We start from the raw sequence: 14695 nt of genomic DNA on the forward strand, positions 1-14695 counted from the left end.
AGATAATCCTTGGACACATTCCTAAAAAGGGGAGAAAAAGAAAAATAGAAATAAGACCAAGCTGGGCGTGGTGGCGCACGCCTGTAATCCCAGCATTTGGGAGGCTGAGACTGGAGGATCGCGGTTTGAAGACAGTCTCAGCTACTTAGCGCGGTCCTCCGCCAATTCAGTGAGGCCCTGATTCAAAATAAAGAATAAAAAATAGGCCTGGGGGTATAATACCCTTGGGGTCCAGCTACAGTACTGCAAAAAAAAAAAAAAAAAAAAAAAAAAAAAAAAAAGAAAAGAAAAAAAGAAAAGACATAAGACCAGACTCGGAGAAAAAACCAGAAAGGAAAAAGGAGAGGCCCTGGCCCAGCCAGAGCGGAGCGGAGCCCTCCCTGGCTCCTGGCGGCAGCAGCAGGCGTGTGGGCGCCGCTCCCGCCCCTTAGCCCCAGACTTCAGGGTGTCCTTAAGCCCTTAATAGGTAAGGCAGGAAGAGGGAGAGGAGCGAGGCGCCGGGGATGACGGCCGCACACCGCCACTCAGAGTCCTGCCAAAGCCACACGGCCAGGATCCGAGCTTCCGGGCCGCAGCCCCCGATGTAGGTGTGCCAGCCACCTGGGGTGACTCACTCCCCGGCGATGTGGGCGCCCGTGCCAAGAGCGAGCCCGGGCACCCTGCCCACCTGCGCACCGCGGCCGGGGGGGGGGGGAGGTGAGCCTCGGGCTCCCGGCTGGCCCCGTGGACCCCCCAGGCCCGCCGCCCTGCCCCCAGCGCCCCCTAGCGCCCGCCTCGAGCTGGCGCCCGGGCCCCCCCTCCCCAGCCGTCGGGGCGGCGGGACGGCGGGCTGTTGCGCAAGCCCCGCTGTTTACCTCCCGGCCGAGCCTCCGCCCTCGCTATAAAGCCGGCCGCGGACGCGCGGAGTCCGAGCCTTGCAGCCCCGGCCGGCCCGGAGAGGGACGGAGGCGTGGCGGGGAGTGAATGCGGGAGGCGGGGACAGGGGCGTCCGGGCAGCGAGCGGAGGAGGCGGCCGGCCGCCCGCGCGCACCGAGGCGGCCCCGGGGGGCGCGCAGGGGCCGGCGCCCGGACCCCGGCTTCCCATGGAGGCGGCCGAGCTGGGCCCGGGGCTGGTGGAGCGTCTGGAGCAGCTGGCGACGTGCCCGCTGTGCGGGGGCCCCTTCGAGGACCCGGTGCTGCTGGCGTGCGAGCACAGCTTCTGCCGCGCGTGCCTGGCCCGCCGCTGGGGCGCCCCCCCCGCGCCCGGCGCGCCCGCGCCCCCCACCGCCTGCCCGCGCTGCGGCCGGCCGTGCCCCCGCCGCAGCCTGAGGTCCAACGTGCGGCTGGCCGTCGAGGTGCGCATCAGCCGCGGGCTGCGCGAGAAGCTGGCCGAGCCCCGCGCGGGCCGGCGCCGCGGGGGCCGCATCCCCACCATGGGCTGCCTGGAGCCCGGCGGAGAGGTGAGGGGCGAGGGGCCGGGACGGCGGCGGGGAGAGGAGGAGGAGGAGGGGCGGGGGCGCCCTGCAGGCGAGCGGCCAGGGGGGCCCGAGGAAGGAGTGGACACTGTCCGCGGAGGAGGCTGGACGAGGCCCGCGTCCCCGGAGCGCAGCTGGAGAGGAGAGCGCGGGAGCCGGGCGGGGGCGCGGGGGGCGAGGTCAAGGCCCGCCGAGGGGGCGGGAGCGGAGGCCCGGGAGGGCTGGGATGGATGGGGGCACTGAGAAAAAACGATGGAGCCCGTAGGGGCAGCAGGTCGCGCCGTGCGCGGGGCTGCGGGACGCACTGGCCGTCCCCGCCCGGCCCGCGCTGTTGTTTTCGTTCTCAGCGCCTCCCAGGCCCCCGGGCGGGGGCGGCGGCGGGCGGGGGCCGGGCCGGGGCTCCTCCGAGCACCCCCGCGCACCCCCGGCAGCCGGCCGCAGCCCCCTTCCCTTGCCCGACCCCCGGGCGGCGGAGCCCGGCCGGTCCTGGGTCTCGCTTCCGCCCTTTGAAGTCTCCGTAGACCTAATTAGCCAGGTGTAATTGGCATAATTAGGCACATGGCCTCTCCTCTGCCCCCCAACACCCGCCGGCAGCCCCAGCCGTCCTCTCCGCCGAGGGGTGGGTGCCCAGCGTGGGGGGAGCGCGCCCGGCGCCCGCTTCTGGCCCCCGCGCCGCTCGGTAACATCTGTTGGGCCTCTCGGGACACATCCAAGTCCCGCGCCCCCGCCAGGACGAGACACACAGCAAAGGGCCCAATAAACGCCACCGGGCTTTTATGGAAGGCAGGAAGCAGCTTTATTGTGAGGCTTTTATATACCAGCCCTTGGCTCCAGGGCTCTGGTGGGTTTGGTCTCTGTGATGTGGGTGGGGATGGGCATTTGTCAGGAATGCACTGAGGAAGGTGGACAAGGACCGGGTGACTGAGAATGGGCTCAGAGGAAAGCCTGGGGCAGCCCGGCCTGGTGACCCTGTAATCTCAGTACCTGGGAGGCTGAGACAGGAGAGCCCAGGCTCGAGGCCAGCCTCAGCAAGGGGCGAGACTCAGCAACCCAGGGAGACCCTGTTTCAAAATAAATAAAAAACAGGGCTGCAGGTGCAGCTCGGAGGTAGAATGCCCTTGGGTTCTATCCCTAGTACTGCAAAATCAATTAATTAATTAAAAATGTAAAAAATATTTTAAAAGAGGGCTGGGGGTGTAGCTCAGAGGTAGAATGCTTCTCCAGTACCAAAATCAAACAAACCAAAAAGACTCTGGGGGCAAGAAGTAGGTCTGGATAAGGTGAGGGGTCAAGAGCCCCTGGGGAATGGAGAGGGGAAGAGGACGGGGTGACGGGTGAGAGGAATGAAGGGAGGGGAGGGGAGAGGCCCCAGGTAGAGGGGCTGCAGGGGCCAGGGGAGGACGCCCCTCACCAGACCCCAGCTCACACCATCTCCTTCTGCCTCCGCAGGACATCAGGAAGACTTGGCGCAGGTGAGTCCCACTCTTGTTCCTTCCTTGGCCTCACCTGCCCCCTCCTTACACCGCCTGGCCCCCACTTACAGGCAGTTTCCTGGGTGCTGGCCTCACCTCTTTCTGCCCAGAGAACTGAGCGGGTTAGGCGTGGGGGCTTCCGAATGGGCATCAGAGGACCGAGGATTCTAATGACGTCCTGACTCTTCCCCTCTGTCTAGATTTGACACCCCCACCACACCTAAGTCCGCCAGCCTGGAGGAGGAACTCCCAGAAGATTATCCAGTGGTCAAAAACATGCTCCACAGACTGACAGGTGAGGAGGAGGCGGGAGGGCACAGGATGGGAGCGGGTGTTAGCTTTACTTCCTCTTAGCTCTCAAAAATGGTCAAGTCCTTTTTGATGTCTTGGAGCTGGGTGTGGCGGCACACGCCTATAATCCCAGGACTTGGGAGGTGGAGACGGAACGATTACACAGGTTCAAAGTCAGCCACAGCAACTTAGTGAGGCTCTCAGCAAGCCCTGTTTCAAAATAAAAAACCAGCCAGGTGTGGTGGCCCACGCTTGTTATCCCAGTACTTGGGAGGTTGCAATAGGAGGGTCAGAGGTTTGAGGACAGCCTCAGCAAGTAGTGAGACTATTATCAAACGAGTGAGAACCTGTTTCAAAATAAAAATAATACGGCTGGGGGGTGTGGCTGGGAAGTAGAATGAGTTCCATCCCCAGCATCATGTTAAGTAATTAATGAATTAAAAATAAGGCTGAGGACCTGGGCATGGTGGCACACACTTGTAAAACCAGCACTTGGGAGGCTGACACAGGAGGACTGCAGTTCAAGGATAGCCTTAGCTACTTAGCGAGGCCCTTTACAACTCAGCAAGACCCTGTTTCAAAATAAAGAATAAGCCAGGCGTGGTGGCACATGCTTGTAATCTCAGCATTTGGGAGGCTGAGACAGGAGGATTGCGGTGGCGGGCAGCCTCAGCTACTTAGTGAGGGTCTCTGCAACTCAGTGAGACCCTGTGTCAAAATGAAAAATATAGCCAGGCGTGGTGGTGCACGCTTGTAATCCCTGCACTTAGGAGGCTGAGACAGGAAGATCGCTTAGGTTTGAAGTGGCTTAAGAGACCCTGTTTCCAAATAAAATATAAAATAGGTCTGGGAGTGTAGCCCGGAGGTAGAAGGCCCCTGGGTCCCATCCCCCAGTACCACCAAAAAATAATTTTAAAAAATACAAAATAGGGGCTAGGCATGGCGGTTCATGCTTGTAATCCCAGCATTCAGGAGGCTGAGACTGGAGGATCATGGATCGTGGACAGCCTCAGCTACTTAGCGAGGCCCTTCGCACAACTCAGTTGAGACCCTGTTTCAAAAATTAAAAAAAAAAAAAGACTGAAAAATAGGGCTGGAGGTGTTGCTTGGAGGTACAATGCCTCTGCGTTTCATCCCTAGTACTGAAAAAAAGAAAAATAGGGCTGGGGTAAAAATAGTAGGGATAGGGCTCAGAGGTATGTCCCAGGGTTCAATCTCAAAACAACAACAACAACAACAACAACAAAAAAAAAACCCAAAACCAGACATTTAGCTGGTCATAGTGGTGCACACCTGCAGTCCAGTCCTTGGGAGGACTGCAGGCTTGAGACCAGCCTTAAACGCTCAGGGAGACTTTCAGCAACCTAGCAAGACCCTGTTTAATTTTATTTTTTGGTCCTGAGATTGAACCCACAGGCATTCTACCTCCGAGCTATATCCCTAGCCTGATTTTACTTCTTATTTGGAAACAGGGTCTTACTAGTTTGCTGAGAGCCTAAGTTGCTGAGGCTGGCTTTGAACCTGCAATCCTGTCTCAGCCTCTCAAGTACTGGAATTACAAGGGTGTACCACCATGCCTGCTGCAAGACCCTGTTTTCAAACAAAAAATTATAAAGGGCTGGAGATTGTAGCTCAGAATGTCCTTGGGTTCAATCCCTAGTCACTCACACACACACACACACACACACACACACACACACACACACACACACACACACACACTGGCTGTAGTAGTGAGTGGCACACGCCTGTAATCCCAGTACTTGGGAGGCTAAGACAGGAGGACCATGGGTTTGAGGACAGCCTCAGCAAGTAGTGAAACTCTCATCAACCTAGAGAGATCCTGTTTCCAAATAAAAATAAAATAGGGCAGGAGGTGTGGATTGAAGGTAGAATGTCCCTGGGTTCCATGCCTGTGATCCCAGTACTTAGGGAGCTGAGACAGGAGGGTTGCAGATTCAAGGCCAGCCTCAACAATTTAGTGAGACTCGCAAAAACTAAGAAGACCCTGTTTCAAATAAAAAAATTTAAAAAGGGTTCAGGGAGCTGGGCACACACCTGTAATATATGGTGACACACGCCTATAATCCCAGTACCTGGGAGGCTGAGATGGGAGGACCATAGAGGACAGCCTTTACAACAATGAGACTCAGCAACCCAGTGAGGCCTTATTAAAAATAGAAGCCGCAGCCAGGCGTGGTAGCGCAGGCTTGTAACCCCCCATGGTGGGGAGGCTGAGACAGGAGGATCGTGCAAGTTCAAAGCCAGCCTCAGCTACTAAGTGAGGCTCTTTCTACTGAAGGTAGAAAGCTCCTGGGTTCCACCCCCACTATCACCAAAAAAATAAATAATAATAATAATAAATGGTAGCAAATGCTTGTAATCCTAGAATTTGGGAGGCTGAAACAGGAGGATCATGACTTCCTGGCCAGCCTTGGCTACTTAGGCCCTTTGCAACTTAGTGAGACCCTTTATTCAAAATAAAGAATAAAAGCTGGGCGTGGTGGCGCACGCTTGTAATCCCAGCATTCGGGAGGCGGAGACAGGAGGATCATGGTTCTCGGCCAGCCTCAGCTACTTGGTGAGGCCCTCTGCAACTTAGTGAGACCCTGTTTCAAAATAAAGAATAAAAAATAGGGCAGGGGCTGTAGCTCGGAGATCAAATGCCCCTGGGTTCCATCCCCAGTACCGCATAAATAAATAAATAAATAAATAAATAAATAAATAAATGAAAATAGGGGCTGGAGGTGTGGTTCAGAGGTAGAATATTCCTGGATTCAATCTCCAGTACCAAATAATAATAATAATAATAATAATAATAATAATAATAATAATAATAAACAAAAACTTGTCTAGAGAAGATGCCCCACTCCCTGAAATCACCCATCCAGAAATCCTTCCTGAAAGCACCCACACACGCCCGCGGGCCAGGGGCTCTTTCTCAGCCCCGTGGCACCCGTCTGGCCCCTGCAGCCTCCGCCCGGGCTGGGCGGGCCGGTCCTGCAGGATGCCCGGGATGCCGCCTGGCCTCCCCTGTCACCGGGGCTTCCGGATCAGGTGTGGATCAGGTGTGGCCTCGCGGTGCTGCCACCCAATCGCGCGCCCCACCCCAGATGCTGAGATTGAAGTACCAGCCCTCTGTGCGCCCTGAAGTCTTCCTCCTCCGCCCCCCCCCCCCAGACCGCAGCCTTTGATGCTGCGCCGCGCCCCCGAGGGGCAGTGAAGCCCCGGTCAGGGCCAGGGCTCCGGCCGCCCCGCCCGCCGCGCGCAGCCCCTGCCCGGCCGGAGATCGCCCGGGGATCTCGGGATCGCAGCCCCTGCCCCCCCCCCGCCCCCCTGCGACCTCGATCGCAGCCCCTCTCACGCCCTCTCCGCCCGCAGCCGACCTGACCCTGGACCCGGGCACCGCACACCGCCGCCTGCTCGTGTCCAGCGACCGCCGCAGCGTGCGCCTGGCCCCGCCGGGCTCGCCCGCGCCCCTGGACGGCCCCGCGCGCTTCGACCAGCTGCCGGCCGTGCTGGGCGCGCAGGGCTTCGGCGCCGGCCGCCACTGCTGGGAGGTGGAGACGGCGGAGGCCGCGGAGGAGCCGGCCGCGGAGGACCCCGGGGAGAGCCGCTACGCCGTGGGCGCGGCCGGCGAGTCGGTGCCGCGCAAGGGCCGCGTGCGCCTGTGCCCGGCCGAGGCCGTGTGGGCGCTGGAGGGCCGCGCCGGGCGCCTCTGGGCCCTCACGGCGCCCGAGCCCACCCCGCTGGGCGCGGGGCCCCCGCCGCGGCGCATCCGCGTGGACCTGGACTGGGAGCGCGGCCGCGTGGCCTTCTACGACGGCCGCTCGCTCGACCTGCTCTTCGCCTTCCAGGCGCCCGGGCCCCTGGGCGAGCGCGTCTTCCCGCTGCTCTGCACCTGCGACCCCCGGGCCCCGCTGCGCATCGTGCCCGGGGAGGCCTAGGCCCTCCGGACCTTGCCCCGGTGCAGAATGCCCACTTAATTCGGGGACGGCGCCCACCTGCCTGTCGCAAGAGTACCAGAAAGCACCCCTCACCACCCACATTCTCTTCCCCCATCTCGGCCCCTGCACCCATGCCCTGAGTCCCACCCGTTTCTCCCCCCACACTACCCCAGAACTTCCCGAGGGAGTTCGTCCTTTCTATACTATGTCCAGACCCGCCTTGATGAGCAGCCGCGTTTCCACACCGAGGCCTGGGCTCCAACAGGCTCCAGGCTCCACGCTGCCCCCACGGCTCAAAGGCCTGGGCTTCCTGGCCCTCTTCGACTCGGAGGTTTCTTCCTCAAAATAAACAAGAGCCTCCTCAAACAGGCTTGGCCCTGGCTAGGCCTTAGGAGCCTCTTAGGAGCTCAACACCCTTTGGGGGCTGCAGGCCACTTCGACTCCCCCAACTTTATTTTTATTTTGGTGGTACTGGGGAATGAACCCAGGGACAGTCTACCTCTGAGCTACAGCCCAGCTTTTATTTTGAAAGTATCTCCCTAGGTTGATGAGTCTCATTATTTCCTGAGGCTGTCCTCAAACCTGTAATCCTCCTGTCTCAGCCCCCAAGTACCAGGGTTGAAAGCGAGCCCACCACGCCCCGGCTTCCTGACTGCTTCCTATGGCCACAGCCTTTGCCATTAAAACCCCTCTAAGGACTCCCCTGTATGTACTCGCAGGAAGGAACGAAGGTGCTACCTCCCCCTCCTCAGCCCGGGCCCACCCAGATACCCCAAACATCCTGTACATAGTCCCACATCTGTCCCCACGTGTACAGACGGGCCCATATTTAACACATTTTGTGATGTTGGGTTATTTATTTTGTGCATCTGTGGCAATAAATGAGGTCTCAGTGGTGGTGTAGATTTAATGACCCCTGTGACTGCGTGGCCGGAGGCTGGGGGCCATGACCAGTCCCCGCGTGTGTGGGGCGGCCCGGGCGTCAAGGCCTGGGAAGGAAGGGTAGGGCAGTAGTGCAGGGGCCCATCTTCACTCTCCCCGCTCCCGGGCGCCCCTGGGGAGACTGAACGCCTCTGAAGCTGGACGGCCAAGGGCTGGCAGGGCGCTGGCACAGGCCAGCCTCGTGGGGGCAGGCTCCCTCGGTGCGCGGCCAGGGCTCTCTCCTAACTCCTCCTGAGGGCAAGGCTGGGGCTGGGGGGACGGGAGGCCAGCGCCCGCAGTCACTGCCCACGAGACCTCACGTCCCCAGGCGAGGACTCAGAACCAAGGGTTATGGACGCAGGAGCGCTGGAGCTCTGAGCCAGGATCAACAAGCAGAGCTGGGCACCACGGCCTGGCCCGCGGGGCCCTGGCAGTGGGAGCTGGGGGGGCTCCACGTGAGGGTGCGGTGGGAGTGGGCAGGACACCAGGTCCCAGCACAGGCAGTCTGGCAGTAAGAAGGAAGGGCAGACACTGGGACCGAGGCCTCCGTCCCTGGCGAGGGTGTGGACAGGGAGGAGGAACGAGGGCGGGGGAACCCAGAAGGCTGGGTTCTGGAATAGCAGCACGTCAGATTCCAGGGTCTGTCCAATCTCTTCTACTGCTTCCCGTGAGGAAGAGGAGAGGGAAGGAGGGGCTGCGGGAGGAAGGGATGGACCGTGGCTTTAGCCCCAGGAAGCCACGCGGACTCAGGCCACGCAGACGCGGGCGGAGAGGCATTCAGTGCTGCATGGGCCCTGGAGGGGGCTGGGAGGGGTCGGGGGGCTGCGGAGGCGCGGGGGCCGGAGCTGGGGCGGCCTGGCGCCGTCCTTTGCGGTGGCCCCGGACACAGTGTGTGTGGCCACAGCCCTCCTCCTCCTCCTCCTCGCTCTCCGTGGAGCTCTCGCCAAAGGCCCGTGGCTTCTCATAGATACAGCAGCCTGGAGGGGAGGGAGGAGCCCAGTCACAAGGCGTCTTGTCCACTGCGCGGGGCCAGTGCAAGCCCAAAGCCAACCCCGAATCCCAAAACCCGGCTCAACTCTAACAATAATCCATCCCCAAAACAGACTGTCCTGCATTGAAACTCTGCGGGAATCAACGATCTCCGCCTCCCGTTCCATTCCCGCTGGACACTCGGCGGCCGCGCCTCCTCCTCCTGCCCTCCTGCATCCCAGGCCCATGGGCCCAGGCCAGTGCTCTCTCCTTCCCAGGGCCAGGAGTCTGGAGGCCTCTCCCGCCAGGCAGCAGAAACCACAGTTCTAGCCCCTCCCTCCTCTTCCCCTCTTTTTTTTTTTTTTTTGTGGTACCAGGGGCATTCTATCTCTGAGCTACACCCCCAGCCCTATTTTCTATTCTTTTTTTTTTTTTTTTTTTTTTGGTGGTACTGAGGTTCCTGGAAGCCCTTCTACCTCTGGGCTACACTCCCAGACCTATTTTATTTGGAAACAGGGTCTCTTAAGCCTGCGCGGCTGGCTTCGAACCTGCGTGATCCTCCTGTCTCCGCCTCCCAAGCACGGGGATGAGAAGCGTGCGCCACCACGCCCAGCTTTTCTATTCTTTAATTTGAAACAGGGTCTAAGTTGCAGAGTGCTCACTAAGTAGCTGAGGCTGGCCGCGAACCCTGATCCTCCTGTCTCAGCCTCCCTAGTAGCGGTACTGCAAGTGTGACCGCCATGCCCGGCCCCTCTTTTTTTTTTTTTTTTTGGTGGTACCTGGAAACCCTTCTACCTCCGGGCTACATTCCCATACACTCCTAGACCTGTTTTTTCATATTTTATTTGGAAACAGGGTCTCTTAAGCCAGCACAGCTGGCTTCGAACCTGCACGATCCTCCTGTCTCCACCTCCCAAGTGCGGGGATTACAAGCATGCGCCACTACGCCTGGCCTGGACCCTCTTTTTATTTTTAATTTTTGGTACTGAGGACTGAACCCAGGAGCTTTCTAACTCTGAGATATACTCTCAGCCCTATTTTATTTTTGGTCCTGGGGATTGAACCCAGGGGCATTCTACCTCTGAGCTATATTTCTCTAGCCCTATTTTATTTTTTTCAGTACTGGGGATGGAACCCAGGGGCATTGAACCTCTGAGCTACACCCCCAGCCCTAGTTTTTAGTCTTTTTTTAATTTTTGAAACAGGGTCTCACTGAATTGTGAAGGGCCTCACTAAGTAGCTGAGGCTGTCTGTGAACTGCAATTTTCCTGTCTCAGCCTCCCAAATGCTGGGATTACAAGACTGCACCACCATGCCTGGCCTAGTTTTTAGTCTCGAAACAGGGTCTCACTAAGTTGCTGAGGCTAGCATCCAACCTGTGATCCCCCTGTCTTAGCCTCCCAAGTACTGGGATCACAGGCATGGGCCACCGTGGCCAGCTTATTTTCTATTTGAAATAGAGGGTCTCACTAAGTTGTGGGGGGCCTAAATTGCTAAGGCTGGCCTTGAACCTGCAATCCTCTGTCTCAGCTTCCAGAGTTTACACAGATATGTCATGATGCCTGGCTTTCCCTGCCTTTAACCTTTCTCTGAGAACCACCAAGAAGTTGACAGAAAGGAGACCAGTGGCCACTCACTCAGGCTTGTTTTCTGGAGGCACTGGGGATGAACCGGGCCTCTGGAGCTGACTCCGCCCCAGCAACTACTCACATTTTGATGAGCGGCGTCCCATGTGCTCGTTGTCCACGGTGTCGCTAGTCCATTCCACCTTCTTCTCCGGCTTCCTTTTCCGAAGTTTGATGGTCAGGCTGCGGTTCTCCTGGAAGGTTAAGAGGAGTGGGCACCGGGCTCCCCACCCCTCCCAGGGCACCTCCTCCTCGCGCCTCTTCCCAGCTCAATGAGTCCCACAAACAAAGACCAGCGGGCCTCGTCAGGCAGAAGGTAAGAGAGAGCAGGCTTCTGCCCGAGCCAGTCCTCCAGGAGCACCATTCCCCACCTCCAGAGCCGCCAGTGTACAGGAAAGACACAATTCCCAACCCGGGAAGACCCATCAAATCTTCAAAGGAAAATATAAGCCGTGCCGTTCCCCATCTTCCTCCCTACATCATCCTTGGTGATAATACACAAAAATAATCTCTGGTCTCTCCTCCTTTTTCCAACCCCCCCTATTCCCTTTCCCATTAAAGAAAGACTTTCATTCTCAAGCCCACCCTAGTGTGTGTGTGTGTGTGTGTGTGTGTGACTGAGGATTGAACACAGGGGCATTCTACCTCTGAGCAACATCCCCAGTCCTATTTTGTTTGTTTGTTTTATTTATTTATTTTGCAGTACTAGGGATGGAACCCATTGTACCTCCAAGCTACACTCTGGCCTGTTTTTAGTCTTTTTATTTATTTTTTATTTATTTTTATTTATTTATTGAATGATTGATTGGTGGTACTGGGGGTGGAACCCAGGGGCTTTCTACCTCTGGGCTATACTCCCAGACCTATTTTATACTTTATTTGGAAACAGGGTCTCACTAAGCTGCTGAGCACCTCACTAAGTAGCTGAGGCTGGCTTCGAACCTGTGTAATCCTCCTGTGGCAGCCTCCCAAGCGCGGGGATTATAAGCGTGCACCACCACGCCCAGCCTGGTCTTTTTATTTTTGAAACAGGGTCTCACTGAGTTGCAAAGGGCCTCACTAAGTAGCTGAGGCTGTCTGTGAATAGCAAGCCTCCTGTCTCGGCTGCCCAAATGCTGGGATTATAAGCGTGTGCCACCATGGCCAGCTAGTTTTTAATTTTGAAACAGGGTCTCATTAAATTGAGGAGGGCCTAAGTTACTGAGGCTGGCCTGAATCTGCGATCTTCCTGTCTCAGCCTCCCAAGTACTGGAATTACAAGCTTGCACCGCCTTGCCTGGCTTCCGTCATCTATCCATCCATTCTCCCTTCCTCCCCCCCCCCCCCCCGCCCAGTACTGGGGATGGAACCCAGGGGCATGCTACCTGAGCTACATCCCTAGCTCTATTTTTTATTCTTTATTTTGAAACAGGGTCTCACTGAGTTGCAGAGGGCCTCACTAACTAGCTGAGGCTGTCCGTGAACTGCCATCCTCCTGTCTCAGCCTCCCAGTGCTGGGATTACAAGGGTGTGCCACCACGCCCAGTGTTCCTTTCTTTCTTTTTGGTACTGGGGATTGAACCCAGAGTCATTCTACCTCCAAGCTACACCCCAACCCCATTTTATTTTTATTTTTTGAAGCAGGGTCTTACTGGGTTGATGACAGTCTCAGTACTTGCCAAGGCTGTCCTCAAACCTTCAATCCTGTCGCAGCCTCCGCCAAGGACTGGGATTACAAGCGTGCGCCCCACGCCCAGCTCCTTCCCTACTTCTTATCCATCTATTCCCTAGTATCTTGGCATCTATGGTGACAATTATTACTAAACTCCCTTAGTCTATTTTTTTAATATGGTACTAAGGATTAAACCTAGGGGCATTCTACCTCTGAGCCACACCCCCAGCCCTATTTTTTATTATTTTGAAACAGGGTCTCACTGAGTTGTGGAGGGCCTCACTAAGTAGCTGAGGCTGTCCGCGAACCTGGATCCTCCTGTCTCAGCCTCCCAGGTAAGTACTGGGATTACAAGCGGGCGCCATCGCTTCCAGCTTAGTCCAGAGACTTTTAAACCCCATGCATCTTCTCCCTTTGAAAGCAACTAACCTGTTTTTGCAAAAATGTTTTCTCATTGTCTTCCCTGTGTGATTGCTCCAAATACTACCTTTATCTTCTTCTCTTGTTTCTTCATGCCCTCCATTTCCTTTTACGTTCATCTATTCAATAGCTATCAACTGCACTGCATGGCGGTGCACACTGCAATGCCGGTACTTAGGAGGCTGAGATAGGATTGCAGGTTTGCCACCGTCCTCAGCAACTTAGCCAGGCCCTCAGCAACCTAGTGAGACCCTGTTATAAAACTTAAAACAACAACAACAAAAAACTAGCCAGGCATGGTGGTGCACGCTTGTGATCCCAGCATTCGGGAGGCTGAGACCAGAGGATTGCGGTTTGAGGACAGCCTCAGCTACTTAGGCCCTCTGCAACTTAGTGAGAACCTGTTTCAAAATAAAGAATAAGCCTGGTGTGGTGGCGTAGGCCTGTCATCCTAGCTCTTGGGAGGCTGAGACAGGAGGATCGAGGCCAGCAGAGACATTCAGCAACTTAGCAAGACCCTTTAGAAAAAAAATAAATACAAAAAAAAAAAAATAGGACAGGGGGTGTAGCTCGAAGGTTGAATGCCCCTGCATTTCATCCCCACACACGAAGAAAAAAAAAAAAACCCAACCTTCCTGAACCACTATAATAGTGCCCATGAATGCCCTGGCTGATGCTCTCAAAAGCATCAACAATGCCAAGAAGAGAGGCAAATGCCAGGTCCTTACTGGGCCGTGCTCCAAAGTTACCATCCGGTTTCTAACTGTGATGAGGAAGCGTGGTTACATTGGTGAATTTAAAATCATCCATGACCACAGGGCTGCAAAAATTGCTGTGAATCTCACAGACAGGTTAAACAAGTGTGGTGTGATCAGCCCCAGATTTGATGTGCGGCTCATAAGACCTAGAAAAAAATGGCAGAATAATCTGCTCCCGTCCCGAAAGTTTGGTTTCACTGTGCTGACAGCCTGAGCCGCCATCATGGACCATGAAGAAACAAGATGACGACAGGAGAATTCTTTTTTCTGTGATTCTTTATCTAGGGATGTAGGAACATGTGCAAATAAAACCCTCTATGAACCTCCCCCCCCAAAAAAAAAAATTGGGCTGGGGGTGTAGCTCTGAGGGAGAACGTCCCTGGCTTCAATCCCCGTGCTGCCAAATAAACAAATTTAAAGTATGCTTCCAGTCGGGTCTGGTGGTGCACGCTTGTAATCCCAGCATTTGGGAGACTGAGACAGGAGGATCGCGGTTCGAGGACAGCCTCAGCTACTACTTAGGCCCTTTGCAACTCAGTGAGACCCTGTTTCAAAAATAAAGAATTAAAAATTAGGGCTGGGAGCGTAGCTCGGAGGCAGAATGCCCCTGGGTTCCATCCCCGGTACCGCAAATAAATAAATAAATAAATAAATAAATAAATAATGCTCCCCGTGAAGTTTCTCTCTAGCCATGCTTTCTTACGCGGCCATTCGCTTCCTCCCAGCACCTCCATTGCTCCTTGAGCCCCGATTTCCTCCTACAGCCCTCCACCCCAAGCAGCGACCGCATCCCCTGGCCGCGGCTCCCTATGGCGGATCTCCTGACCGGCCTTGCGCTCCATCTCCGCCACTGCAAACATCCCCAACCCGCGGCGGCTCTCCCAACCCCAGCCCCACACCCCCAGGCCCGGCCCCGCCAGCAACTTCCCAAAGCCCGGCCCCTCCCCCCGGCGCCTCCCGGACCCTTAGACAGCGCCGCCCCCCGCCTTTCTCACGGGCTCGGTTGTCACGGTAACCGTGGTCTCTGTGACGGTCTCGCTCAGCCCGGCCCCTGCCTCGGCCATGGCTGGGGCTGAGGAGAGGGAGGAGGGAGGAAGGTGGGGTGAGACACCCTTCCCTTTTTCTGAGCCTCTGAGTTCTGGGAGAATCGGTATCCGATTCAGAGTAGTAGCCAGGATCCTCCGCCT

At 56.7% G+C, this 14695-nt stretch overlaps 2 protein-coding genes across 2 annotated transcripts; one reads left to right on the forward strand and one right to left on the reverse strand.

Moving 5' to 3' along the window:
• Positions 1-1067: 1067 nt before the first annotated feature.
• On the forward strand, positions 1068-7164 carry RNF39 (ring finger protein 39; the record flags this gene model as incomplete). Its single annotated transcript, XM_080709979.1, has 4 exons — positions 1068-1439; positions 2904-2926; positions 3127-3221; positions 6599-7164. Exons 1-4 carry the CDS (start codon positions 1083-1085, stop codon positions 7162-7164), a joined length of 1041 nt encoding a protein of 346 aa, XP_080566105.1. The 5' UTR covers positions 1068-1082.
• Positions 7165-8729: 1565 nt separating this feature from the next.
• Positions 8730-14572, reverse strand: PPP1R11 (protein phosphatase 1 regulatory inhibitor subunit 11; the record flags this gene model as incomplete). The annotated part of the gene is made up of 3 exons (XM_080709980.1): positions 8730-9062; positions 10765-10873; positions 14504-14572. 3 exons carry the CDS (start codon positions 14570-14572, stop codon positions 8863-8865), a joined length of 378 nt encoding a protein of 125 aa, XP_080566106.1. The 3' UTR covers positions 8730-8862.
• Positions 14573-14695: the final 123 nt, after the last annotated feature.

Source organism: Muscardinus avellanarius (genome assembly GCF_963383645.1).
Source record: "Muscardinus avellanarius genome assembly, chromosome: 14".
Classification (NCBI taxonomy): Eukaryota; Metazoa; Chordata; class Mammalia; order Rodentia; family Gliridae; genus Muscardinus; species Muscardinus avellanarius.